Genomic DNA, 26932 nt, shown 5'->3' on the forward strand with positions numbered 1-26932 from the left:
ACTTCTCTAGGACAGGTGGAAACATTTTCAACTACTTTATGGTATAGTGTCTTTCACTTTAGAATGCACTTTATTTGGGGCTAATTTTGTCAATTGATAGGGTCTTCATGTTTTGTTTTCTCCTTGTCATTGTAGGCTAATTGTTACTTTGGGATCTAGGCCAGCACCTAGTCAAAAGTGCCATATAAATGCAATTTGATTGATTGATTTATTATTCATTTATTTCAGAACCCAATTTCACTACAGTTACCATACTTATTTAATTCCACTAGCTTCGACACCCCCAAAGAGGACACCTCTCACCAACAGTCCAATGGTCCTTGCTATCCAGAATCGTTGGCACATCCCTACCCCATTGAAGTTTAAATTTAAAATGGTTAAGTTAAGGGTTAAAAGTTCAATGCAGCCGTTTTTATCTCAATATCAAATAATTTCTGGGTAACAATTGAGTACCTTAATGTGATTGTTTTAAATTAAAATTGTCAAAAAGAAACAAAAATAGCTTCTTAGCAAAGAGCAATTTCTCAAGTAAGATTTTTGCTGGGACTGTCTGGGAATAACCTAATGTAGTAGGCATAAAATAAATGTCTGAAACTAGATCCCCTACATACTTGTCTTGATTAGAAGAAGGAAAAAAACTGTAGTGGGAGGTTCTCTTCTGCACTATTCAACCAATCCAGTAAATGTGGAAGAGGAGTTAAGATGGAGATTTGCCTTTGTCCAAAAGCAGAAGTCTCCTGAAAACCGGAACATCCAGTTGTTGGAGACTCCGTTGTGATGTCACAAGGCAGGCTAAAACTCCATCCCACCAAAACAGGCTGAAATTGAAGTCGGTATTTTAAGACAGCTCCTACAAAGGGCATTATCATAATTTTCACAGTAGCCTAGTATTCCAAACTCATTGTGTGGAAATATAAAACACAGAAAAATCACGTTTTTGACTGCACTAGGACTTAAGGTTCGGGTTAGGTTAGGGTTAGGGTTAGGGCAGGGGTTAGGGTTAGGGCAGGAGTTAGGGTTAAGGGTAGGGACGTCCCACGGATACCAGATAGCACTTTCCACAGTCCAATGAAATAAGTAGCAGTTCAGTTCTTCTCGGCTTTCGAACCAATCACAAGGAAGAATAGTGCTTCGCAGCGCTAGTTCATCGTCACATTCAAAGATCGATCTTCCTGATTGGACCACACTGTACTAGCGGCGAGGTGACTCGATTAATCTCGCCCGGGCGCCCGTGTAAGCGTGTTTTGCACCGGCTGAAAGTTGATTGCATTCGATTTGGAACCGTGCTGCCTACCGGCCGTGAGCTAGGTGCCCCGCTCTGTACAACGGCGAATTTGGCTCAAAACAAAAGTGACGTAATCAAGCACGTGTATTAATTAGTAAGATTCTGTGTTTTCCCATGCAAAATATTGTTTTTGACAAAAACGCATTATCTGCTTTCCCAATGATTTTTTTTTGGGAAAATTCAAACATTTATTTTATGGAAAAGATGCACCATAGCTGTCATGTTGATAACATGACCTAGCGGCGCAGATTACTATTCGATTTGAGAAGGGCGCTCCTCCTTCCCAGTTTTCGCCCGATGACGTGACGGGCCATTGACCGGTTCAAGCCGGGACATCGTAAAATAACTCCCTCAACGCTGTTGGAAGCCGTCAGTGCAACACAGAGGAGACAATCGAGTTTGATATAGCTTGAAAAAATGAATATATCAGACGTAAAACCAACATTATCAAAATAACATTGTTACCCAGGACACACGGAACTTTTTACAGTCTTTGACTGTCCTATATCTGTCATTACTAAAGGCAGTTTAGCCTTGTTTATATTGTTGTGCAAGCGAGCTTTGAACAGGGTCAGGGAGGCCCTATCTGGTGCGGGAAGCGGCCGCCTTCTTCAGAGTGTGTTGTTGAGTGGTTCGGTCTTTTAGCGCACCAAGTAAGTGAGGCAGTTGTATATTCAATGCAATTTTGTGAAATATACACTGATTTTCAAACTACTTGAAACCTTAAAATCAATGTGAAAATGTGATGTCATCAATCATGTTGCGTCTGTTAGCCTGAGCCAGCTAGCTAGTTAGCTAGCTACTAGCCAAGTAGTTAACGTTAGCTAGCTACTGTAACTGGCTGCATTATTTTAGATTTTTCGCAATAATTATTATGTACCTAGTTAGGAAGTCAACCCCCACTGTGTTACATGACGCTAGCGGCTAGTTAGCCAGCGAACGTTAGCTATCTAGCTACTTGATCTAGCTACCTAGCTAACGTCGTAACTAGCTAGTCATATGGGTCTGTTTTGGTTGTTGAACACTCAATTAGTAGCTACATACTACTAGTTAGTATATTATCCTAGCTAACGTTAGTAAACTTCGTTTATATGTCCTACTGCTAACGTTAGACATACTATTCTTCAATAACGTCAGCTGATTGATTTAGTTAACTAGTTACCTAATGTTATAGTGTCTAAGCTAATGGGGATGTATTGTAGCTAACTGTGCACATTGAGTTAGCCACTTCCAGAGCAGTCGGAGTCTCAGTTTACTGAACCTGATAATGAAGATCACACGGTCCAAAATCATTGTGGTGAAAGGACACCTTCCAAATAACATTTGGGTAGTGATGAACTAAAACCTCAATAATCCAGATTTATTACATCAAAACATTACAGTAAAAGTGAACTTCAACCACAATGTTGTGATTGGTTTGATGAGAAATTGCCTATGATGACTGCAACTAATGCATTTCATATTTTGTACCCATCACAGAGAATATGAAACAGGTGTCACAATGACGTCCAGATTTGGTAAAACCTACAGCCGTAAGGGAGGCGACGGCTCATCATCCAAGTTTGACGAGGTCCTGTCCAACAAGAGAGCCACGCTCAGTACCAAATGGGGCGAGACGACATACAAGGCCAAGGTGAGTTCCAAGCGCCCCGGCCAGAAGACTGAGGTGGCAGAGCAGCCCAAGAGGCCCAAACTCTCCAACGAGAGCTCAGAGGACCCCTTTGGGTTTGACAGCGATGAGGAGTCCAAGACGGTCACCTCTCGCGTCCCACAGACAAAGGCCTCCCCAGTCAAGCCGGCATCCACAGAGCTGACCCTGGCAGGGAGGCCAGGATTCTCCCTGGAGTCCAGCAGCAGAACCAGCCTTGCTCCCAGTAGAGCAACCTCTAGTCTGGGGATTGACAGAACCCAACTGAGGGTCACCGAGGACACAGCCAGGTTCTTCAACACAACCCCCACAACAGGTAGGAGGACACTCATGTTGCAAAGTAGGACTAATAATACATTTTAGAATGTTAGATGGAGCCAGAAGACCTTGGCTTCCAGAGGGTGTAGGGTCGAAGGGATCTGAATATTGTGCATCCATAGAATTTTCCTCTGCCTTGCAATTTGGCTGTTTTCATTTGTTAGAGATTCTCCGGTACTTTTGACTTTTTAGCCAGTACTGAAAGTAGCGCTCACGAGCCAAAAGTGGTCCCCGAAAATTGCGTATTACGTCACATACAGTACCAGTGAAAAGTTTGGACGCACCTACTCATTCAAGGGTTTTTCATTATTTTTACTATTTTCTACATTGTAGAATAATAGTGAAGAATTCAAAACTATGAAATAACACATATGGAATCATGTAGTAACCAAAAAAGTGTTAAACAAATCAAAATATATTTTAGATTCTTCAAAGTAGCCACCCTTTGACTTGATGACAGCTTTGCACACTCTTGGCATTCTCTCAACCAGCTTCATGAGGAATGCTTTTCCAGCAGTCTTAGAGTTCCCACATATGCTGAGCACTTGTTGGCTGCTTTTCCTTCTCTCTGCGGTCCAACTCATCCCAAACCATCTCAATTGGGTTGAGGTCAGGTGATTGTGGAGGCCAGGTCCTCTGATGCAGCACTGAGCACTCTCCTTGGTCAAATATCCCTTACACAGCCTGGAGGTGTGTTTTGGGTCATTGTCCTGTTGAAAAACAAATGATAGTCCCACTAATCGCAAACCAGATTGGATGGCGTATCGCTGCATAATGCTGTGGTAGCCATGCTGGTTAAATATGCCTTGAATTCTAAATCAATCACAGACAGTGTCACCAGCTAAGCACCATCACACCACCTCCTCCATGCTTCACGGTGTGAACCACACATGCTGAGATCATCCGTTCATCTACTCTGTGTCTCACAAAGACACGCACTTGAAGAATGTAAAGAAACTTTCAAAGTTCTTGAAATTTTCCGCATTGACTGACCTTCATGCCTTAAAGTAATGATGGACTGTCGTTTCTCTTTGCTTATTTGAGCTGTTCTTGCCATAATTTGGACTTGGTCTTTTACCAAATAGGGCTATCTTCTGTATACCACACCTACCTTGTCACAACACAACTGATTGGCTCAAATGCATTAAGTAGGAAAGAAATTCCACAAATGAACTTTTAAGAAGGCACACCTGTTAATTGAAATGGATTCCAGGTGACTACCTCATGAAGCTGGTTGAGAGAATGCCAAGAGTGTGCAAAGCTGTTATCAAGGCAAAGGGTGGCTACTTTGAAGAATCTCAAATAAAACAAATATTTTGATTTGTTTAACACTTTTTGGTTACTACATAATTCCATGTGTTATTTCATAGTTTTGATGCCTTCACTATTATTCTACAATGTAGAAAATAGTAAAAATAAAGAAAAATCCTGGAATGAGTAGGTGTGTCCAAGCTTTTGACTGGTACTCTATGTGCGCCACGTCATTGCTCTCTCACCCGCTGCCGTGTGCATCTTGCTAGCTGTCACTCAAATGGCGAGGGGCTGAAGTTCATTGGCAAGAACCTCAAATTGCTACGAGGGGGAAAATGGCACAGCACAGCTTCCAGAAAAAGTATCTTTCAAACTAGAGATTTTGTGGCTAATTGAGATAAGACAGTAATTCTGTTCACATATTATGCATGTATGAACTACACATTGACACATCCAGGCCAAAGCGGGAAGTTTAAAAATACTTAGTTGTTGCCAAAGTACTGGAGCATGTCTTTAAGATCAAATGTTGTGCCAAGTCAGCCATCCTTAGTTACAATTATTGAAACAGATTTATTTCTTCTAATTAATTTAATGTAAATTAATATAAGGTAGTTATAGGTACTAAATATTGATTGTCCTTAGACTTAGTGAGCCAATCCTGAGCATTAAAGAAGACCGTTCTTCTAATGAGATTACAAAAGAATATGCACAATTATTCAGTTAGGATGCACTTGCATATGTCATCCACCCATCTGATTTAGCCATCGGATTGGTAGCTGACCTCATGATTCAGACGAGTGGCCATTTTAATGCAACTCCCTGCCTTGCGGCAGTTTACCACTTTCCAAACACTGTTAGCTTTTGACTTTGGAAAACAGTCAGCCTGGCAGGCTCTCGTGGATTACAACCCAAAGCACGTCTTCTTTATGTTGATGCTCTTCTGTAATATGAAACCAGTCCACTTGACAGGTGTAGCCTCGTTTTAGGAGGCCGGCTCCTCTGTGGCAGGTGGTTATGATTGTATTCAGCATTGCTAAAGGCGCCCGCATATTAGGTTATTTGCTCCTAGCCGATCTCGGCTAGGTGAAGCAAACGTCTGTGCCTCGCATACTCCCTAAATACTTTTCCCTTGAGAAACGAAAGAAGCTGCAATATTGCTGTTTGTCCCTCTTGAGCAACCGTAGCAACAACATAGCCAGAAACACTTCCTCAAAATTAATCCAAGATAAATCAAGAAATCTGTAATTAATTTGTACGTTTTTGCAGAGGTCTTAGTCTTGCAATTTGACATCTACCTAAGATGTTTGAGGAAAAAAAAAAGTGTGCACTCACTAACTGTAAGTCGCTCTGGATAAGAGCGTCTGCTAAATGACGTAAATGTAATGTAAATGTTTGGTACAGTATTTCTCAAGTGAAAAAATGAAGAATCCCATCCATAGTTTCCACTCCTACTAGGCGTAGTAGTACTGTTGACCAATCACAGACGAAGGGGCGTAGACTTCGGCTACCGAACTTCGAGATAAACCCTGCTAAACACCATCAGACAAAAACGTCAAATTTCGTTGTAATATATGCGCGAACTGTTTCGGCTTTGAAGCATGCTACAGGCTTAAGTAAGACATGCTGAGTGTAATTTACTGCATCAAGGCAGCAACTTGTTGCTCTAGTTACGGGCCCGTTTCAATGCAATGCTGCTTGCTGGTGTGTGCCCTTGTCCACCACAAAACAGTATCGCATCATTTTACATCCCTGCATATTGCTGTATGCCCTACAGTTAACTCCCCAAATAATGGAAACCCTTCAGTAAATAAGGGATCCAAAGTACACTACCAGTCAAGTTTGGACACCTACTCATTCAAAAAAGTGTTAAACAAATCAAAATATATTTTATAATTGAGATTCTTCAAATAGCCACCCTTTGCGTTGATGACAGCTTTGCACACTCTTGGCATTCTCTCAACCAGCTTCATGAGGTAGTCACCTGGAATGCATTTCAATTAACAGGTGTGCCTTCTTAAAAGTGAATTTGTGGAATTTCTTTCCTTCTTAATGCGTTTTAGCTAATCCGTTGTGTTGTGACAAGGTAGGGTTGGTATACAGAAGATATCCCTATTTGGTAAAAGACCAAGTCCATATTATGGCAAGAACAGCTCAAATAAGCAAAGAGAAACGACAGTCCATCATTACTTTAAGACATGAAGGTCAGTCAATCCGGAAATTTTCAGAAATGTTGAAAGTTTCTTCTAGTACAGTCGCAAAAACCATCAAGCGCTATGATGAAACTGGCTCTCATAAGGAACGCCACAGGAATGGAAGACCCAGAGTTAACTCTGCTGCAGAGGTTAAGCTCAATAGTTACCAGCCTCAGAAATTGCAGCCCAAATAAATGCTTCACAGAGTTCAAGTAACAGACACATCTCAACATCAACTGTTCAAAGGAGACTGTGTGAATCAGGCCTTCATGGTTGAATTGCTGCAAAGAAACCACTACTAAAGGACACCAATAAGAAGAGACCTGCTTGTGCCAAGAAACACGAGCAATGGACATTAGACCGGTGAAAATGTGTTCTTTGGTCTGGAGTCCAAATTTGAGATTTTTGGTTCCAACCGCCGTGTCTTTGTGAGACGCGGTGTGGGTGAACGGATTATCTCCGCATGTGTATTTCCCACCATAAAGCATGGAGGAGGAGGTGTTATGGTGTGGGGTGCTTTGCTGGTGACACTGTCTGTAATTGATTTAGAATTCAAGGCACACTTAACCAGCATGGCTACCACAGCATTCTCCAGCAATACGCCATCACATCTGGTTTGGGCTTAGTGGGACAATCATTTGTTTTCAACAGGACAATGACCCAATACACCTCAAGGCTGTGTAAGGGCTATTTTACCAAGAAGGAGAGTGATGGAATGCTTCATCAGATGACCTGGCCTCCACAATCCCCCGACCTCAACCCAATTGAGATGGTTAGGGATGAGTCGTACAGCAGAGTGAAGGAAAAGCAGCCAACAAGTGCTCAGCATATGTGGGAACTCCTTCAAGGCTGTTGGAAAAGCATTCCAGGTGAAGCTGGTTGAGAGAATGCCAAGAGTGTGCAAAGCTGTCGTGAAGGTAAAGGGTGGCTATTTGAAAAATCTCAAATATATTTTGATTTGTTTAACACTTTTTTGGTATCTACATGACTCCATATGTGTTATTTCATTGTTTTGATGTCTTCACTATTATTCTACAATGTAGAAAATAGTAAAAATAAAGAAAAACCGTTGAATGAGTAGGTGTGTCCAAACTTTTGACTGGTACTGTATATTGAAAGCGGGTGCTTCCACACAGGTGGGTGATTCTCATGAAACCAGTTTTTAAAATGTCCTTGTCAAATTGAGTTACAAAACCATGATGAATCTGCAAAAATCAACTGTCATTCTGAGGACTTAGACATTTTACACCTGAATGTTGTATATTTTCACCCCAAATTCTCATTACAGAAATGCGTCCAGATAAAATCTTCTGGTCATTTTTATTTAAAAAAAAAATATTCAGCAAAACAACTTTTGAATTAAACACCAAATATGTTACTGTAGTTTGTCCATAAATCATAAAAATAGTATACTAGTTGAAGTTTACATTAAACTATAATATTAATTACATGGTGTTTGTGGACGTTCACGTTCCTGTAAAACTCCAGTCAGTTTTTAAAAATAGGTTTATTCACCCATGATGCGTAATGTAGAGGATGATGTTACGTTAATTTATTCGCTTATATGCCTTCAGAATGAGGTTCTTCGTTCTCCAACACTCCCTTTACACCACTTGGCCATCTCATTACGACATGGCTAAAGAGCTCAAATTGGGGGAAAAGTCACTGTTTTATTTTATAATTTCATTTTATATTTAAATTTTCAGTGTTATGTTTAACTCAGGCCTTTTCATTAGGGGATCAATGTTAAAAAATATAAATAATGATTTGTTTATTACTTTTTTTGACTTTGAAAACTGTTACTTTGTAATGAGCATTTTGTGAATGTTGGTAAAATGCATAATATCTGATTTAAAAAAACAACTTTAGAAAAATTTATTATATAGAAAAGTATAGATTCTTATCTCAGTGAAAAATGACACTTGAGAAAAATATTTTGGGGGACAGTTTTGTGAGAATGACCCAGGTGTGGTTTCTGTGTTGATTAAGCAATTAACATCCCATCATGCTTAGGGGTCATGTATAAAAATGCTGGGCAGGCCATTATTTTGTCTACCTTGTCATCCTATGGCGGCATAGCCAATGCCCTAATCCACATGGCACAAGGGGTCACTGAATGGTTTGATGAGCATGAAAACGATGTACAGTGGTTCCTCAATTAAACGTTTAGAGTTTATATCGCATTAAGGTAGATTTTGGTATAGTATGGTACATTGCGTCACCGCAAGGAGGAGTTAGAACGCTGATAATGCTTTTGGGTTCGGTGTTAAGCGTTGGTACCCAGGCGCTAATGTTTCTTTCCTCACTAAATTAATGACGTGAATGGGTAATTGAAACCAGATAGAAACTGATAATTGTGCACTTGATTTCACAATTGAATTTGAATGAACTGAATGATGAGGATGAAGAAGGTGATTGAATTTAGAACAATGGTGTAAGAACTGCTCTTCCTCTGTCCCATGCGCACACCCACCCACACCACTTTTTTTTTTTTCTACTTTGTCAGAAGTTGTAACTGGACTATAGCCTATTACTAATATAACTGTTACACTAACGTTTTAATTGTATATACGCGTTGTTTGTTTCCTTTTATTTTGGCAGTTACCTGTATCATATGAAATTGTATTGGTCAGGTACACAGTTTAGCAGGTTTTATGGCAGGTGCAGCGAAATGCTTATGTTCCTAATTCCTATCAATCAATGCAGTAAATGTTGAGCACACAATCCAAACTTTAAAAAATAGTACCGTAGTAATGTATAAATTGTGAGCATTATTAAAGTGACCAGTGTTCAATGACTATGTACATACTACAGTGCATTTGGAAAGTATTCAGACCTTGAATTTTTCCACATTTTTATTACGTTACAGACTTATTCTAAAATGGATTAAATCATCGATCTACACACAATACTCAATAATGACAAAGCGAAAACAGGTTTTTAGAAATTTCTGCAAATGTATTACAAATAAAAAAACAAAAATGCCTTATTTACATAAGTATGTATTTGCTATGAGACTTGAAATTGAGCTCAGGTGCATTCTGTTTCCATTGATCATCCTTGAGATGTTTCTACAACTTGATTGGAGTCCACCTGTGGTAAATTCAATTGATTGGACATGATTTGGAAAGGCACACACCTGTCTATATAAGATCCCACAGTTGACAGTGCATGTCAGAGCAAAAACCAAGGTATGAGGTTGAAGTAATTGTCGAGGCACATATCTGGGGAAGGGTACCAAAAAATTTCGGCAGCATTGAATGTCCCCAAGAACACAGTGGCATCCATCATTCTTAAATGGAAGAAGTTTGGAACCACCAAGACTCTTCCTAGAGCTGGCTGGCCTGCCAAACTGAGCAATCAAGGGAAAAGGGCCTTGGTCAGGGATGTGGCCAAGAACCCGATGGTCACTCTGACAGAGCTCTAGAGTTCCTCTGTGGAGATGGGAGAACCTTCCAGAAGGACAACTATCTCTGCAGCACTCCACCAATCAGGCCTTTATGGTAGAGTGGCTAGACGGAAGGTACTCCTCAGTAAAAGGAACATGACAGCCCGCTTGGAGTTTGCCAAAAGGCACCTAAAGACTCTCAGACCATGAGAAACAAGATTCTCTGGTCTGATGAAACCAAGATTGAACTCTTTGGCCAAGCGTCACGTCTGGAAGAAACCTGGCACCATCCCTTCGGTGAAGCATGGTGGTAGCAGCATCATGCTGTGGGGATGTTTTTCAGCGGCAGGGACTGGGAGACTAGTCAGGATCGAGGGAAAGACGAGCGGAGCAAAGTACAGAGAGCTCCTTGATGAAAACCTGCTCCAGAGCGCTCAGGACCTCAGACTGGGGCGAAGATATACCTTCCAACAGGACAACGACCCAAAGCACACAGCCAAGACAACGCAGGAGTGGCTTCGGGACAAGTCTCAATGTCCTTGTAGCCCAGCCAGAGCCCGGACTTGAACCCCATCCAACATCTCTGAAGAGACCTGAAAATAGCTGTGCAGTGACGCTCCCCATCCAACCTGACAGAGCTTGAGAGGATCTACAGAGAATAATGGGAGAAACTCCCCAAATACAGGTGTGCCAAGCTTGTAGCATTATACCCAAGAACACTCAAGGCTGTAATCGCTGCCAAAGGTGTTTCAACAAAGTACTGAGTAAAGGGTCTGAATACTTATTTAAATGTAATATTTCTGTTTTTATAAATGTGCAAAAATGTCTTGTTTCGTCATTATGGGGTATTGTGTGTAGATTGAGGTGGAAATAACAATTATTTTTCCAGTTTAGAATAAGGCTGTAACGTAAAATAGTGTGGGAAAAGTCAAGGGGTCTGAATACTTTCCGAATGCACTGTATATGGCAGCAGTACCTAAGGTGCAGGGTAGCGTACCCAGTGGTAGCCGGCTGTTGACAGTGACTGAGGGGCAGAGTGGACGACTGGGCGGAGGCAGTCTAGTGGTGGCTGTTTTAACAGTATGATGGCCTGGGGATAGAAGCTGTTTTTCAGTCTCTCGGTCCCAGCTTTGATGCACCTGTACTGTCTCCGCTTTCTAGATGGTAGTGGGGTGAACAGGCCGTGGCTCGTGTGGCTGACGTCCTTGATAAGTTTAGTTCAGTTACCTTCGCTTTCTTGTGTACAGGAACAATGGTGGACATCTTGAAGCAAGTGTTAACAACAGACTAGGATAGTGAGAGATTGAATACGTCCGTAAACACTCCAGCCAGCTGGTCTGCGCATGCTCAGAGGACGCAGCCTTGCGAGCGTTAACACGCTTAAATATCTTCCTCACGTTGACCACGGAGATCGGGAGCACACAGTTCCCATGAGTGGCGTGGGCCCATGTTGGCTGCTCTGTGTTTTCCTTGAAACAGGTGAAGGTGTTCAGCCTGTCAGGAAGCAAGGCGTTGGGGTCTGCTACGTGGCTGGCTTTCCCTTTATAATCTGTGATTGTCTGGAGTCCCTGCTACATGCGTCTCGTCTGAGCCGTTGAATTGCGACTTAACTTTGTCTGTGTACTGACGTTTTGCCTCTGATTGCCTTACGGATGTCATAGTTGGTCTGTTTGTACACATCCATGTTCCCAGTCACCTTGCCGTGGTTAGATGCGGTGGTTCTCGTTTCAGTTTTGCGCGAATGCTGCTGTCTAGTCACGGTTTCTGGTTTGGATAAGTTCTAATCGTCACAGTAGGAACAACGTCCTCTATGCCCTTCCTGATGAAACTCAGTCACCGATTCCATGTCATTGAAATCAGTGGCACTGGACAATGTGTTGTGCGTAAGCTTTTAGACACTTAGAGAAAGGGCTTGTTTGACAAATTTCTATAGGCATTGAAGCATAAGGCTCAGGTATGGAACAATAGCCACAAGCAAATCCAGGCAATGTTTTAACACTCCTCAATTGTCCAGTGTTGGTGATAGCGTGCCCACTGGAGCCGCCTCTTCTTATTTTTAGCTGATAGTAGTGGAACCCGGTGTGGTCGTCTTCTGCAAAGCCCATCCGTGACGAGGGCCGACGAGTTGTGCGTTCCGAGATGCCGTTCTGCACACTACTGTTGTACTGCGCTGTTATTTGCCTGCTTGTGGCCCGCCTGTTAGCTTACACGATTCTTGCAATTCTCCTTTGACTTCTCTCATCAACAAGCTGTTTTCGCCCACATGACTACCGCTGACTGGATGTTTTTTGTTTGTTGCCACATTCTCGGTAAACCCAAGACACTGTCATGTGTGAAAAGTTCAGGAGGCTGTCCATTTCTGAGATGCTGGAACCGATGCACCTGGCACCGACTAACAGCACACTCAGTCTCTTAGGTCACTAGTATTGCCCATTTCAACGTTCAATCAAACAGTAACTGAATACCTCGATGTCTGCCTGCTTTATGTAGCAAGCCACGGGCCACATGACTCACTCTGTTGGAGCGAACCATTTTCGTGAACGGGCCACTGTGTATATTCTCCGGTCAAACTGAACTGAAATTATCAATAATTTGCACATTTAGCAACAGCACTGCCTTGTTCCTACACAAACCCAGGATATCCTCCAAGGCCCAGTGTTCACTTGTTCACCCGTAGAAACTCTAATTGTTTGGCTGGCGGAGAATTTAATCAGAGCAGCCCGGAGATTAAAGTAAACTTTTCAGAGCCAGAACTTGGTAATGATGGTAATACTTATTGAGATCCATTAAGGACTCATCAAGCATAGCATTCTACCCAGCCCTTTTTTATGTGGTTAATTATTTAAAAGCTTAATTGGACCCAAAAAAAACGTTGACTCCGAGGTGCTCGGTGATGGTGACGACGGTGTGATCGTCTCTGCGGTCAGAGAGTTCCCAGACACGGAGAGAGAGGGTAGTCTCAAAATCCCTCCAAAGGACCGACTGCATAATAAACCAGGCCTGTTACAGCTCTGGATGGATTCTAATCAGGCATTTTCTCAGTCAGATGATTTTTCAAGCGCAAAGGATTTGGAAATAATAAAACATTCTCATTAAAATAATTTACACAGAAGGAAGGGAAATGCCAAACGCAGCCCATTCATTAAATGTCTTGGCATTCACAGCAAAAACCACAACACCATGAACAAACTAGTTATTTTGAAGGCATAGATGTAAAGAGCGAGGATGTACCATCTCTCTTGTGATATGGTCTTAATCATGGAGTAGGCCTAACTGAGCTCAGTTAAGGTCAGTTCCACAAAAATAAGCAATTATGTCAGAAATATAAATGACTAGTTTCTTTGTATGATATCCATCTAAACTTCTCTTAATTCCCTTGGATGAAGAGCTTTAAATTCCTTGGGACGTTTTGGACTTGGGCTTCATGGCGCTTGTCAGTGATGAAACGTCTAGGTGTTGTCAGAGATGATCAGGGGGAGGAGAGTGCCTAAGGTACGCTTTATTCTCTGCACAACTATTCAGTGTTCATATAGCCTAGCCCAGTGCTCTCCAACCCTGTTCCTGAAGAGCTACCGTCCTGTAGGTTTGCACTCCAACCCTAATCTAGCACACCTGATTGTAATAATTAGCTGGTTGATGAAACGATTCAGGTTAGCAACAACTGGGGCTGGAGCGAAAACCTAGAAGAGGGTAACTCACCAGGAAGAGGGTTGGAGAGCCCTTGCCTAGCTAGCCATTTCGCTTTTATTTGTTGATAATGAAATCTGAAAAAAACTTTGGATACTTTCAGTAACATGATAAGAATATTCCTGGAAAATGTGGGGTATGATAAGTGTTTGAGGGAGAGGACTAACTGGTGTCTTCACATGGCCACACCTCTTCAAAGTGGAGCGCATAGAAAGGAGTTATGACTGTGATGGGTGTTCCACGGTGAATTTTCTTCAATGGTTAAACGGGCTCATTCTGTTCAGAACAACCCAGGATATGACGCATTGCCATCTTGTAACTATATTCAAACATAGTGATCAAGAACGTTGACACGGAAATATGGAAATGTGAAGTGCACATTTGGGGTAACGGGTGTTTGGCTTGTAGTATGACATCAAAGCAGTATTTTATTATAATCCTCAACGTCTCATCTTTCAAAATACATGGAATCCTCGTAATTTACAGCATTTGCCTCATTCGGACAACAACAATTTCACAAAAGTTGCCCAATTAGCGGGAGGGATGGGGGCAACTTGTTGCATGTGGTGCTCAGAATAGCTGTCAGTGAAAATCCAGTCAGCGCTTAGAAGCGCAGAGCCTGAGCTCTGATGTCATTTATATCATGTTACTGTACAGCCACTGCATTCCAATTTAGGCTCTTAACAGTTTCCAAATCTGCCATTTTTCAGTCTGTGTAAGGGATAATCCACTCCAGAATAAAACTCCTGTCAATTTGGTGATAGTCTGCGTCAGTGGTCACCAACCTTTTCTCTGTCACAATTACTTTCTGAGTGAAAATGCTTGACTTAAAAAATTTAAGCCTTTGCAACATTAACCTATTAAAAACAGTACCTTAGCAATGAGGTTTGTGCAGTAGGCTATAGGCCCAATACAATATCACCACATTGGCTTTGCTTGAAATGCCCTGCCAATGCACATGTTCAGACCATTAAAAAAATAAAAATAAATGTATATTAAATATGTTGAGGTAGGCTATATAATCACACTGGTAATTGAGCATCTGTTGGAGTACTTGTGGGGCACAGCTGAGTGAGCATACATTTTAAATAATTTGCTTTGCATTTTTATTTTATTTTGCCCTCATCTGATGGTCAGTCTCTGCGGAGGGAGAGAGCAGCAGACTGGGGGTTCGCCGCTCAACGTCCCTCCGCTCTCCCTTTCCTCCACTGACCAAAAAGGGACACAGTCTTTCAGCGGATGACAACTTGTCGCACCGCATTATTTCTGCCTCATGCACGAATTCATGTTACTCCTATGAACAGAGAAAGGGAAATATTGCTCGATATTTAGAAATACCCAAGCCGCTAATAATACCAACGCAAGCCTATCGATACACTTTCCTTCTCATTCATTACAGCTGCATTGCTGGTTGTAGCATGAGTGTAGGAAGACTGTGTATTTTATGGTTTTTAAAATGTGTTGACAGGGCTGAGTAAGAACTTAAACATGAACTCACTCATAAAAACAGCAGCTCTTTGCTGTATTCGTTGACAGTTCTCTCTAGTCATGGTTTTGAAATTTCACAGTATCAACTTTCCTTTAGCTTGCTTTTACGCTTGCTACATTACTGCAGACATGGTAATCTGAGCCATCCGATTGGCCAGTGGTAGGCCTATAGTGCACTTGATTTGCTCTCCGGGCCCGCCGGGAAGGCAGTTTGTACTTTCAGACACATGAAATGGCAACACTTCGCCTACCTGGCGCGCAGGGCAGCTGAATCGGGTGCACCTACAGCCAACAGCGCGAGACAAATAAATAAAAATAGGATTTATCGTTGGGTTTTTTACAGAAATGTTTGGAGATCGACTAGGAATGCCTGGGAGATCGACCAGACGATCGGTTGGTGGTGACTGGTCTACGTTCTATGAGTTGGTAAAACATCGATTTTCACCATGATTTAACTTCTAGGTAGTCTATGAAATCACTGGAGATAAATGTATTCCCTATCACACGCTTTTTGAAACATTACCTGCACTCCCTATCGCCAAGTCAGCTAGGGTTGGACGGTATCCAGATTTCCATTCCCGAGATGTAGTGTATTTTTTTTTAAAAGTTTTTTTACATAAAGCCCCAAACGTCACTTACCAGAATGCTAACAAGTACTAAGGAATTTCCATAGCGGATTAACTACTAATATAAACAACCGAGCTCATAAAGTTATGCAAGTATCTCAAAACGCAGATCACCTCACTATAGTCCTGTGTAGCTCAGTTGGTAGAGCATGGTGCTTGCAATGCCAGGGTTGTGGGTTCGATTCCCACGGGGGACCAGTATGAAGAAAAAAATAATTATGCACTCACTAACTGTAAGTCGCTCTGGATAAGAGCGTCTACTAAATGACTAAAATGTAAATGTATAGCTGCGCTGCAGGAGTGACTCACCTCACAACGCTCCCGTTTTGTTCATTCTTTGAGGCAGGCACATGTTTATTTACAAACAGCTGTTTTGGGAAACTAATACCAGTAAGCTTTATAATGAAAAACAATTTAACAGGCGAGATGAAGAACTTGATCTGCTTTATCTATTGCCTTGTGCACAAGTTGACTGCAGGTATTTATTTAAAAAGTAAGTACATTTTATAAAAGTAATCATACTAAGGGTATTTTGAATACCCCAGAATACGGTATACCACCCAACCCTAATATCAGCCAACAGTGTTTCCCCTATATTAATTTAGCTGCAGAGCACTGTGAATTTATTGTGATTCGATGTTCCGAACATATTGCTCACCATATGTCTGCTGCAGAGGGAAAAGCAAGCCATGAGAAAACAAGCTTTGATCAGTCATGTAAATAAAAGTGCTGTAAACAAATTGGCTCCCTATTTTAAAAAGATGGCGAACAAACTATGAAGCAAAATAATATAGCGACATTGTCAATACGATACGCTATATCGTCAAAAAATATCCAGATTATGTAAATGACACGATCCCCCCCCCACATGCATTGATCTTCGCACCGGTAGTAGGCGCGAGCGCATTGACGAGCAAGGAAACGTGCACTGCATAGATCAGACATGGCAGAGAGATGTTTCGCTAATACCATCCTTCACAGAAAGTTGTTAGACTGTTAAATATTAGTAGGCCTATGTTAATTAATCAGTTATTGATTTGTCCTCTTGATATACAGTGAGGGAAAAAAAGTATTTCATCCCCTGCTGATTTTGTACGTTTGCCCACTGACAAAGAAATGATCAGTCTATAATTTTAATGGTAGGTTTATTTGAAAAGTGTGAGAGAGAATAACAACAAAACAATCCAGAGAAAAGCATGTCAAAAATGTTATAAATTGATTTGCATTTTAATGAGGGAAGTAAGTATTTGACCCCCTCTCAATCAGAAAGATTTCTGGTTCCCAGGTGTCTTTTATACAGGTAACGAGCTGAGATTAGGAGCAGACTCTTAAAGGGAGTGCTCCTAATCTCAGCTTGTTACCTGTATAAAAGACATCTGTCCACAGAAGCAATCAATCAATCAGATTCCAAACTCTCCACCATGGCCAAGACCAAAGAGCTCTCCAAGGATGTCAGGGACAAGATTGTAGACCTACACAAGGCTGGAATGGGCTACAAGACCATCGCCAAGCAGCTTGGTGAGAAGGTGACAACAGTTGGTGCGATTATTCGCAAATGGAAGAAACACAAAATAACTGTCAATCTCCCTCGGCCTGGGGCTCCATGCAAGATCTCACCTCGTGGAGTTGCAATGATAATGATAACGGTGAGGAATCAGCCCAGAACTACACGGGAGGATCTTGTCAATGATCTCAAGGCAGCTGGGACCGTAGTCACCAAGAAAACAATTGGTAACACACTACGCCATGAAGGACTGAAATCCTGCAGCGCCCGCAAGGTCCCCCTGCTCAAGAAAGCACATATACATGCCCGTCTGAAGTTTGCCAATGAACATCTGAATGATTCAGAGGAGAACTGGGTGAAAGTGCTGTGGTCAGATGAGACCAAAATGGAGCTCTTTGGCATCAACTCAACTCACTGTGTTTGGAGGAGGAGGAATGCTGCCTATGACCCCAAGAACACCATCCCCACCGTCAAACATGGAGGTGGAAACATTATGCTCTGGGGGTGTTTTTCTGGTAAGGGGACAGGACAACTTCACCGCATCAAAGGGACGATGGACGGGGCCATGTACCATCAAATCTTGGGTGAGAACCTCCTTCCCTCAGCCTGGGCATTGAAAATGGGTCGTGGATGGGTATTCCAGCATGACAATGACCCAAAACACACGGCCAAGGCAACAAAGGAGTGGCTCAAGAAGAAGCACATTAAGGTCCTGGAGTGGCCTAGCCAGTCTCCAGACCTTAATCCCATAGAAAATCTGTGGAGGGAGCTTAAGGTTCGAGTTGCCAAACGTCAGCCTCGAAACCTTAATGACTTGGAGAAGATCTGCAAAGAGGAGTGGGACAAAATCCCTCCTGAGATGTGTGCAAACCTGGTGGCCAACTACAAGAAACGTCTGACCTCTGTGATTGCCAACAATGGTTTTGCCACCAAGTACTAAGTAATGTTTTGCAGAGAGGTCAAATATTTATTTCCCTCATTAAAATGCAAATCAATTTATAACATTTTTGACATGTGTTTTTCTGGATTTTTTTTGTTGTTATTCTGTCTCTCACTGTTCAAATAAATCTACCATTAAAATTATAGACTGATCATTTCTTTGTCAGTGGGCAAACTTACAAAATCAGCAGAGGATCAAATACTTTTTTCCCTCACTGTAGCTCTATGTCAACAGTAGGCTGCTAATGATGTGATAATAGTCAGTTCACCCTTGACAACAAGGCATGTTGAATGAATGGTAGCCTAAATGTCAGTCCTGATGGATTAGGTCAGGGATGGAGATCTGAAACAAGCTCATATAGGCCTAGTTCAGTTGTTTCATATTCCAAATAGCCTACAGTAAACTAGACTACTACATTGCATCCAGTAATTGAATTATTCAGAAGAAGCCGCCAGTTTACATTTTCACTAGACTATCCACATAAAGAGACCTATTAATTAGAATAATCGGAGTGTATGCATGCATTGTAAAGTGTTCTAGCCTGTATGGACAGACATTGTTTTGCAACTAGGAATTAAGTTTCAACATTTCTACATGCCATGTCAGATTATTCAAGTGTGTTAACTTCTGTGCAGCATGAGTGGGCAGCTAACATGATGCAGCCCAGACTCCCAGTGCAGGCTAGCAATGAGTAAATGGAGCAAGTACGGTGCGTGCTATGATAAGGGGTAGTCTGCGCTGATACAGGCTTGATCCGTGAGACACATTTGTGACTACATTTCCCAATTGAGTCTTATGTACCATTTCCAAGATTGCCTTTTTTGTACTTTTTATAAAAGTATAGACTCAGAGCTTCAAAATGGTATATCATACACTGCAGTTGGGGGAAACATGGGAAAGTTATGCTTATTTTTAATGTTTTTCACACTTGCATATTTTTTGAGTATGCCCATTCATCATCGTTCACACCCTCTTAAGCCTTAGCCCCACCCATCTCTTTTAGTATTCAGGTGAGGCCATTTGCTTAACTTAGTGATTTTAAGGTAGTGTAGTAAACAAGGGGTGAAAGTAGTAGCCTACAATAAGGAACATCTCCAGGTAAAAATACACTATCTAGTCCTTGGCCTATATCCTAACATGATCTTCACATTCTCTGGTAAACACACTGTATATCAAACCAGCCCCCATATACACCTGGCTAAGTTTATGGGTCAGGTAATCATCTGGCTAAGTGTAGTATTTTGTTTAGACATGTAGCTAGCTAGCTAATCAAGTTCATGAACCATGATCCCAACCCATACAGTTTAGCAATACAAACGGTTTGTCATACACTTAGCTAGCCATCCACCATGCATAAAATGATGCAGTATTAATCTGCAGGTAAAGCTAACCAACCAGCTAGCTAACAGTAGGTTATAACTAGCAATGCAAATGGTTTTCTGACTAAATTAGATACGATTTATAATGTTAACTGGCCAAGCAACTAACATTAGCTAGCTAGTTTTCATGTTAGCTTGCTAGCTAACAGTAGGCTTTAACTAGCAATGCAAATGACTTTATAACAAAATTAGATACTAATTGAAGCTAACGTTAGGCTCTTACCTGTATACATGGATGAATGCTTCACGGCAGACGAACTCCTTGTAGATGAAATCCAGTGAGAGTTGATTTATGCTTAGCCTTCTGAGTTCTCTTCAACTCTCTCCGCATTTGCAATCAAACTTCTGAATTAATCTCCTTCTCATACTCTGCTTCTACCGGGCATTCCAGTTCAAAACTCAGTCCACTTCTTCCTTGACAACACTGTTGATCTCCGTTTCTTTCCCATCACTTTCATCAGAAAACTCTGCAATTTCTGGTTCAATGATCATGTTGTTCAATGACATTGCTATTATCTTTATTTATAAAAAAAAAAAAAAATCTACGGTAGACTACTTATCAGGCAAGCCCCCATTTTATGTTATAGACAGTATTTCTTTACGTCTTTTCTGTGAATTAGGAATGCCCATTTTACACCTCACTTGAGAGATCCAGACTAATTTGACGGAAGTACCGAAAGTAACACATTCTAGTACCGAACCGTTTTTTTATGTTCTAGTATCGAAAAAGTACAGAGGTTTCGGTATACCGTGCAACACTAGCTGTGCAACACACAATTACATGCTAGCTGTTCCCATAGACTTCCAGTCATTGAGCCAACAACTATCCATTTAAAAACGTGTCTCGGCAGAAATAAATATGACACCATTTTTTGCAACGGTGGCAAACGCTGTCATGCACCGCTCCAGAATCTCCCATAAGTATTCAATTCGGTTGAGATTTGGTGACTAAGACACACACTTTAAACCCCCTATGCTCCTTTGAGACACCTTTTTCAAAGTCATTGAGATCTCTTCTAGCCATGGTAGCCAAAGTAATGGGCAACTGGGCATTTTTATACATGAGCGTAAACGTGATGTTAATTGCTTAATTAACTCAGGAACTACACCTATGTGGAAGCACTTGCTTTCAATATACTTTGTATCTATCATTTACTCAATGGGTTTCCTTTTATTTTGGCAGTTACCTGTACCAGGTTGAACATTATAGATTATACACTCCTAAATGGATAGTGCCATTTATTTAGGTGATTTTACAGCTAGCTTGCTACATCACATGCTGATATTGACTTTGGTATTATCGTGTGTAGCTACGTTTGCTTTCTAGCTAGCTAGCCAGCCAGTCTGCCCAGAGAGCGCATTGCATTGTGAGTTTGGTATCTGACATGAGCTGCAAAATATTTCCTAAACGGTTTTCACACGTTACTCCCAACCTTATTATACCGACCAAAAAATAAAGTAAATCACAAACCATTATTGTTAGCACATATTTAGTGTTATTTAACACCGTAAATCATAGGAATGTTTTTTTGGGGGGGGTGTATTATTCCTTTTGAGGGGGATTCACCAGAATGTGCATGCCTGCATGCAAGTGGTATGTAGCAGCCTATTGGAACTCAACTGCAAGTATAGTTGTTTTGGAAGCCATTGCTGTCCCACCCAGTCCCACATTAAGTGCGCACAAATAATTACAGGTGCCAGTGTTTTCAATGTTCCAACCCTATATTCACATGTAGGCTAATCCAGTCTGCTGCGTTTGTGGTGACTAAGACCAATGGCGTTGGAGATGTTTATCTGACTCAGCATTTAGATTTTTTCCAGCTTTGCTGAAAGCTTTACAAGGGTGTGCTGCTCCTCTCACAGCCCTAGCACTAAACACTCTCTAATACATGTTATCTCCACTTTCTGCTGTGAAAATGGCACCCATGCCGCATTGTGGCAGGCGTCGACTGCTTTAGAGTACTTCAGCTGCTGTATTCTACATCTCTGTCAGAGACGGTAACTGCCAAGACTTATGTGGTGCTAATACATTGCTTTTTCTCCTCCAGCCAAGCCAAGCCAACCGAGCTGGTCTAACGATGGTGCGACTGCAGAGAAACACAGCTACTCATGGTACAGCAACGCCTCAGAGAGCGACAAGAAGCCCATCGCTCAGACCACCACCCTAAAGAGTGAGGCCAAGGACTGTTACGACAACTGGGATGCAGTGATGCTTCTGGGGCCCACCTCACCCACCCCAGAGCCCCCTAGAAACCCCTCATCAATGTGGGGTGGCGCGGGCGGCTACGGCCTTGGCCTGGGTCTGGCCAGGGAGGACAAGCCATCACCAGAGCGGACCCCCAGTTACGAGGTGGGCCAGGGGGACTTTGAAGTCCCCATCGAGCCCTCCGAGTCCCAGGACCACTCCCAGTCTCTCCTCAGGGCCAGCACCAACTGCCGGACCTACCGCCGGCCCAACAAAGGCAAGCAGGCCGGGGACTCTGACAGCACCAGTAGTACTAGCACCAGTACTAGCACATCCTTCAGTAGTGGGCCCGGATCTGGCCCACTCAAGACCAACAATACAGAGAACAGCAGCAAGCCAGTGGGCCGCGGGAGGACGAGAGACTACACAGTGCTGCACCCGTCCTGCCTGTCGATGTTTAACGTCACCATTCAAGACCGGGTCATGGAGGAATACAACCCCGCTTCTGCTGTGGCTGCCCCGCTGACAGACCTGGGAGAGGCTGGCCGACTGCAAAAGAAGACGGAACCAGCACCGGCCAAGCCCACCAGGTGACGACCTTCTACCTATTAGTGATGGGGGGAGAGGGGAATCAATAGTTACATATCACAATATTATTTTGAATGATATTATATTCTTCTCTCTCTCTTTCTCTGCATCTCTCTCCCAGGTTCAGACCTACACAGAGCAAGGCAAAGAAAGACACCAAGCTGGACTTCTTTGGCTTCGAGGAAAACGAGGCGGGCCGTGGTGCCACCCAGGATGAGGGCAGTTCTGACCCCGTGGCATCCGGCAGCTCCAACTACAAGATTAAGTACTTTGGCTTTGACGATATGAGCGGCAGCGACAGCGACGAAGACGAGGGCTCCCACGCCAAAGAGAGGAAGGCTAAGAGGGCTGTAGCCACCGCTGCTGCAGCCGCAGCCTCCTTTGCTGCCATGGAGATGAGGGTGGACATCCCCCTGTCAGGCAGTGAGGAGCTGGACAGTCAAACCAGCAGCAACACAGGTCAGGGACAGGGCCTCAGCCGAGGTCAGTACTACCAACCCCCCTCGGGATTACACAGACCTGCAGGGCATACTTAGGCCTCAGGCAAGGTCAATAACATGAACATCGAGATCTTTACACACGAGCCTCACTAAATGTTAATGTTATGTCAAAAGCTAATTAGGAAAGCGAGGAACGTTTTGTTTCAACCTTCATGCCAGGTCTGTAAGGCCATTAGCGGGGTCAATTATTACTTTTTTGGCAGTATTTGGGATCAGCACAAACAAACAAAACCAGACAGTCCTGATAAGAAAACTGAGAAAGACTCTTACTCATACTCACCCACTCACAGATCTTTCATTTACATTTACATCATTTAGCAGACGCTCTTATCCAGAGCGACTTACAAATTGGTGCATTCAACTTATGATAGCCAGTGGGACAACCACTTTTTTAAATTTTTTATTTAATGGGAGGGGAGGGGGGGGGGGGGGTAGAAGGATTACTTTATACTATTCCAGGTATTCCTTAAAGAGGTAGGGTTTCAAGTGCCTCCGGAAGGTGGTCAGTGACTCCGCTGTCCTGGCGTTGTGGGGGAGCTTGTTCCACCATTGGGGTGCCAGAGCAGCAAATAGCTTTGACTGGGCTGAGCGGGAACTGTGCTTCCGTAGAGGACAGACATCTCATATTTATACAGTTGAAGTCTGAAGTACACCTTAGCCAAATACATTTAAATTCAGTTTTTCACAATTCCTGACATTTAATCCTAGTAAAAATTCCCTGTCTTAAGTCAGTTAGGATCACCACTTTATTTTTAAGAATGTAGAATGTCAGAATAATAGTAGAGTGATTTATTTCAGATTTTATTTCTTTCATCACATTCCCAGTGGGTCAGAAGTTTACATACACTCTATAAGTGTTTGGTAGCATTGCCTTTAAATTGTTTAACTTGGGTCAAACGTTTTGGGTAGCCTTCCACAAGCTTCCCACAATAAGTTGGGTGAATTTTGGCCCAACCTCCTGACAGCTGGTGTAACTGAGTCAGGTTTGTAGGCCTCCTTGCTTGCACACGCTTTTTCAGTTCTGCCCACACATTTTCTATAGGATTGAGGTCAGGGCTTTGTGATGGCCACTCCAATACCTTGACTTTGTTGTCCTTAAGCCATTTTGCCACAACTTTGGAAGTATGCTTGGGGTCATTGTCCGTTTGGAAGACCCATTTGCGACCAAGCTTTAACTTCCTGACTGATGTCTTGAGATGTTGCTTCAATATATCCACATAATTTTCCTTCCTCATGATGCCATCTATTTTGTGAAGTGCACCAGTCCTTCCTGCAGCAAAGCACCCCCACAGCATGATGCTGCCACCCCCGTGCTTCACGGTTGGGATGGTGTTCTTCAGCTTGCAAGGTACCCCCTTGTTCCTACAAACATAACGATGGTCATTATGGCCAAACAGTTCTATTTTTGTTTCATCAGACCAGAGGGCATTTCTCCAAAAAGTACGATCTTTGTCCTCATGTGCAGTTGCAAACCGTAGTCTGGCTTTTTTATTTCTTGCTGAGCAGCCTTTCAGGTTATGTCGATATAGGACTCATTTTACTGTGGATATAGATACTTTTGTACCTGTTTCCTCCAGCATCTTCACAAGGTCCTTTGCTGTTGTTCTGGGATTGATTTGCACTTTTCGCACCAAAGTACGTTCATCTCTAGGAGACAGAACACATCTCCTTCCTGAGCGGTATGACGGCTGCATGGTCCCATGGTGTTTATACTAATGTTTGTACAGATGAATGTGGTACCTTCAGGCGTTTGGAAATTGCTCCCAAGGATGAACCAGACTTGTGGAGGTCTACAACTTTTTTTCTGAGGTCTTGGCTGATTTCTTTTGATTTTCCCATGATGTCAAGCAAAGAGGCACTGAGTTTGGAGGTAGGCCTTGAAATACATCCACAGGTACACCTCCAATTGACTCAAATGATGACAATTAGCCTATCAGAAGCTTCTGAAGCCATGACATCATTTTCTGGAATTTTCCAAGCTGTTTAAATACACAGTCAACTTAGTGTATGTAAACTTCTGACCCACTGGAATTGTGATACAGTGAATTATAAGTGAAATAATCTGTCTGTAAACAATTGTTGAAAAAATTACTTGTCATGGACAAAGTAGATGTCCTAACTGACTTGCCAAAACTATAGTTTGTTAACAAGAAATGTGTGGAGTGGGTGAAAAACTAGTTTTAATGACTCCAACCTAAGTGTATGTAAACTTCCGAATGTGTGTGTGTGTGATATATATATATCTCGCCGCATGCATTTATACATGCCGGTATAGATCTGAATATAGATTTTCCATAATCTATTCTAATTAAATACTTTAGTCTAATAATGACTTGGTCACAGAGATTCACTATTCTATCTGTAAGTATATGGACTTGGTAATGAACTGTGATGTTCCTGCCCTAGTGTAACACGTCTACATTTGGCATGTCCCCTGTAGATGTGATGGACTTCCCAGAGGACAACTCTGCCTCTGTGGGCCTAGAGATGCCCAGGAGACCTCAGGCAAAACAGGTGGAGAAATCAAAGGAGAGAAGGGAGACCAATAGGAAGATCTTCAGTGGCCCCAAAAAGGTAAGAGTGCGGAGAGAGTTCCTATAGAACACTAGTCCAGGGTCGTGTTAATCAGGCCACAACGGCACATCGTAGCGAAACGCTTTGCAACAGAAAACAAAAAAAGTGCACTTTTCATTGGACACGTTCAGGTAGTGTAATAATGAACTAGACTCAGAACATTCAGCAGATAATCAGTAGACTACACTCTGTATGCATTGCAGAGATGCCAGGCCAAAACGGCTTGTTGGATTATTTTATATGTGGATGAATGAAGGGATGAGCACGGTCATTGAAGTCTCTGAGATGGTTCTCTTTTATTTATCAAGAGAACCAGTAATGCCCGTTCTCCAATCGCTTAGATGGACTTGATCTGTAAGAGCTCCACTACTGATCTTTAACCCTTCTACAATATCCACGGCCCGCTGAAATTGTATTAACATAATAAAGATAATCCCTATCAAAATCCGTCTCTTTAAGCTAGAGATATCTGTTTTCTTTGCAATCCATTGCCAATATCGCAGTTCCGCATCTGCGGTGAAAGGTGGCAGAGCTAGAGCGGTGTTTGTCAGACCATGAGACATCCTGAAAATCGGTATTCTCACAAAATGTCTGCAGTGTCCGAACAGTTTGGCCTACAAACTGACCCCTCTGTGCAAAGGTGAGTCTCTCACGAACATGTATATGTCGGTTGTTTTGCTCCAGGACGCCCACAATCCTCACAAGACTTGTCTGAAGGTCCCTGGTACCAGTTTAAAAAATTTATGGAAGTGTACAGTGCATTCGGAAAGTATTCAGACCCCTTCACTTTTTCCACAGTTTGTTACGTTACAGCCTTATTCTAAAATGGCTTTTTAAAGAAATCCTCATCAATCTACAAACAATACCCCATAATGACAAAGGGAAATCAGTTATTTATTTATTTATTTTGTAAATGTATTGAAAATAAAAAACAGTTACCTTATTTAAATAAGTATTCAGACCCTTAGCTATGAGACTCGAAATTGAGCTCAGGTGCATCCTGTTTCCATTGATCATCCTTGATATTTTTACAACTTGATTGGAGTCCACCTGTGGTATATTCAATTGATATGGAAAGGCACACACCAGTCTATATAAGGTCCCACAGAGCAAAGACCAAGCCATGAGGTCGAAGGAATTGTCCGTAGAGCTCAGAGACAGGATTGTGTCGAGGCACAGATCTGGGGAAGGGTACCAAAAAATGTCTGCAGCATTGAAAGTCCCCAAGAACACAGTGGCCTCCATCATTATTAAATGGAAGAAGTTTGGAACCACCAAGACTCTTCCTAGAGCTGGCTGCCTGGCCAAACTGAACAATCGGGGGAGAAGGGCCTTTGTCAGGGAGGTGACCAAGAACCCAATGGTCACTCTGACAGAGC

The 26932-nt window shown here is 42.4% G+C and overlaps 1 protein-coding gene across 2 annotated transcripts in view; it reads left to right on the forward strand.

Annotated features, from left to right (window-relative positions):
• The first annotated feature begins 1659 nt into the window (after positions 1 to 1659).
• Positions 1660 to 26932, forward strand: part of LOC311101061 (wings apart-like protein homolog) — a 62368-nt gene continuing 37095 nt past the window's right edge. Inside the window, exons 1-5 of one of the 2 annotated variants that reach the window (XM_084142101.1) lie at positions 1660 to 1938; positions 2765 to 3249; positions 21755 to 22481; positions 22601 to 22962; positions 25420 to 25553. In XM_084142101.1, coding sequence (XP_083998227.1) covers positions 2787 to 3249; positions 21755 to 22481; positions 22601 to 22962; positions 25420 to 25553 — 1686 coding nt within the window. In that variant the 5' untranslated portion in view covers positions 1660 to 1938; positions 2765 to 2786. The remainder of the gene's footprint in view (positions 1939 to 2764; positions 3250 to 21754; positions 22482 to 22600; positions 22963 to 25419; positions 25554 to 26932) is intronic. The other variant, XM_084142102.1, reaches the window with a different exon arrangement.

This window comes from Coregonus lavaretus (assembly GCF_964263955.1).
Source record: "Coregonus lavaretus genome assembly, chromosome: 25".
NCBI classification, from domain to species: domain Eukaryota; kingdom Metazoa; phylum Chordata; class Actinopteri; order Salmoniformes; family Salmonidae; genus Coregonus; species Coregonus lavaretus.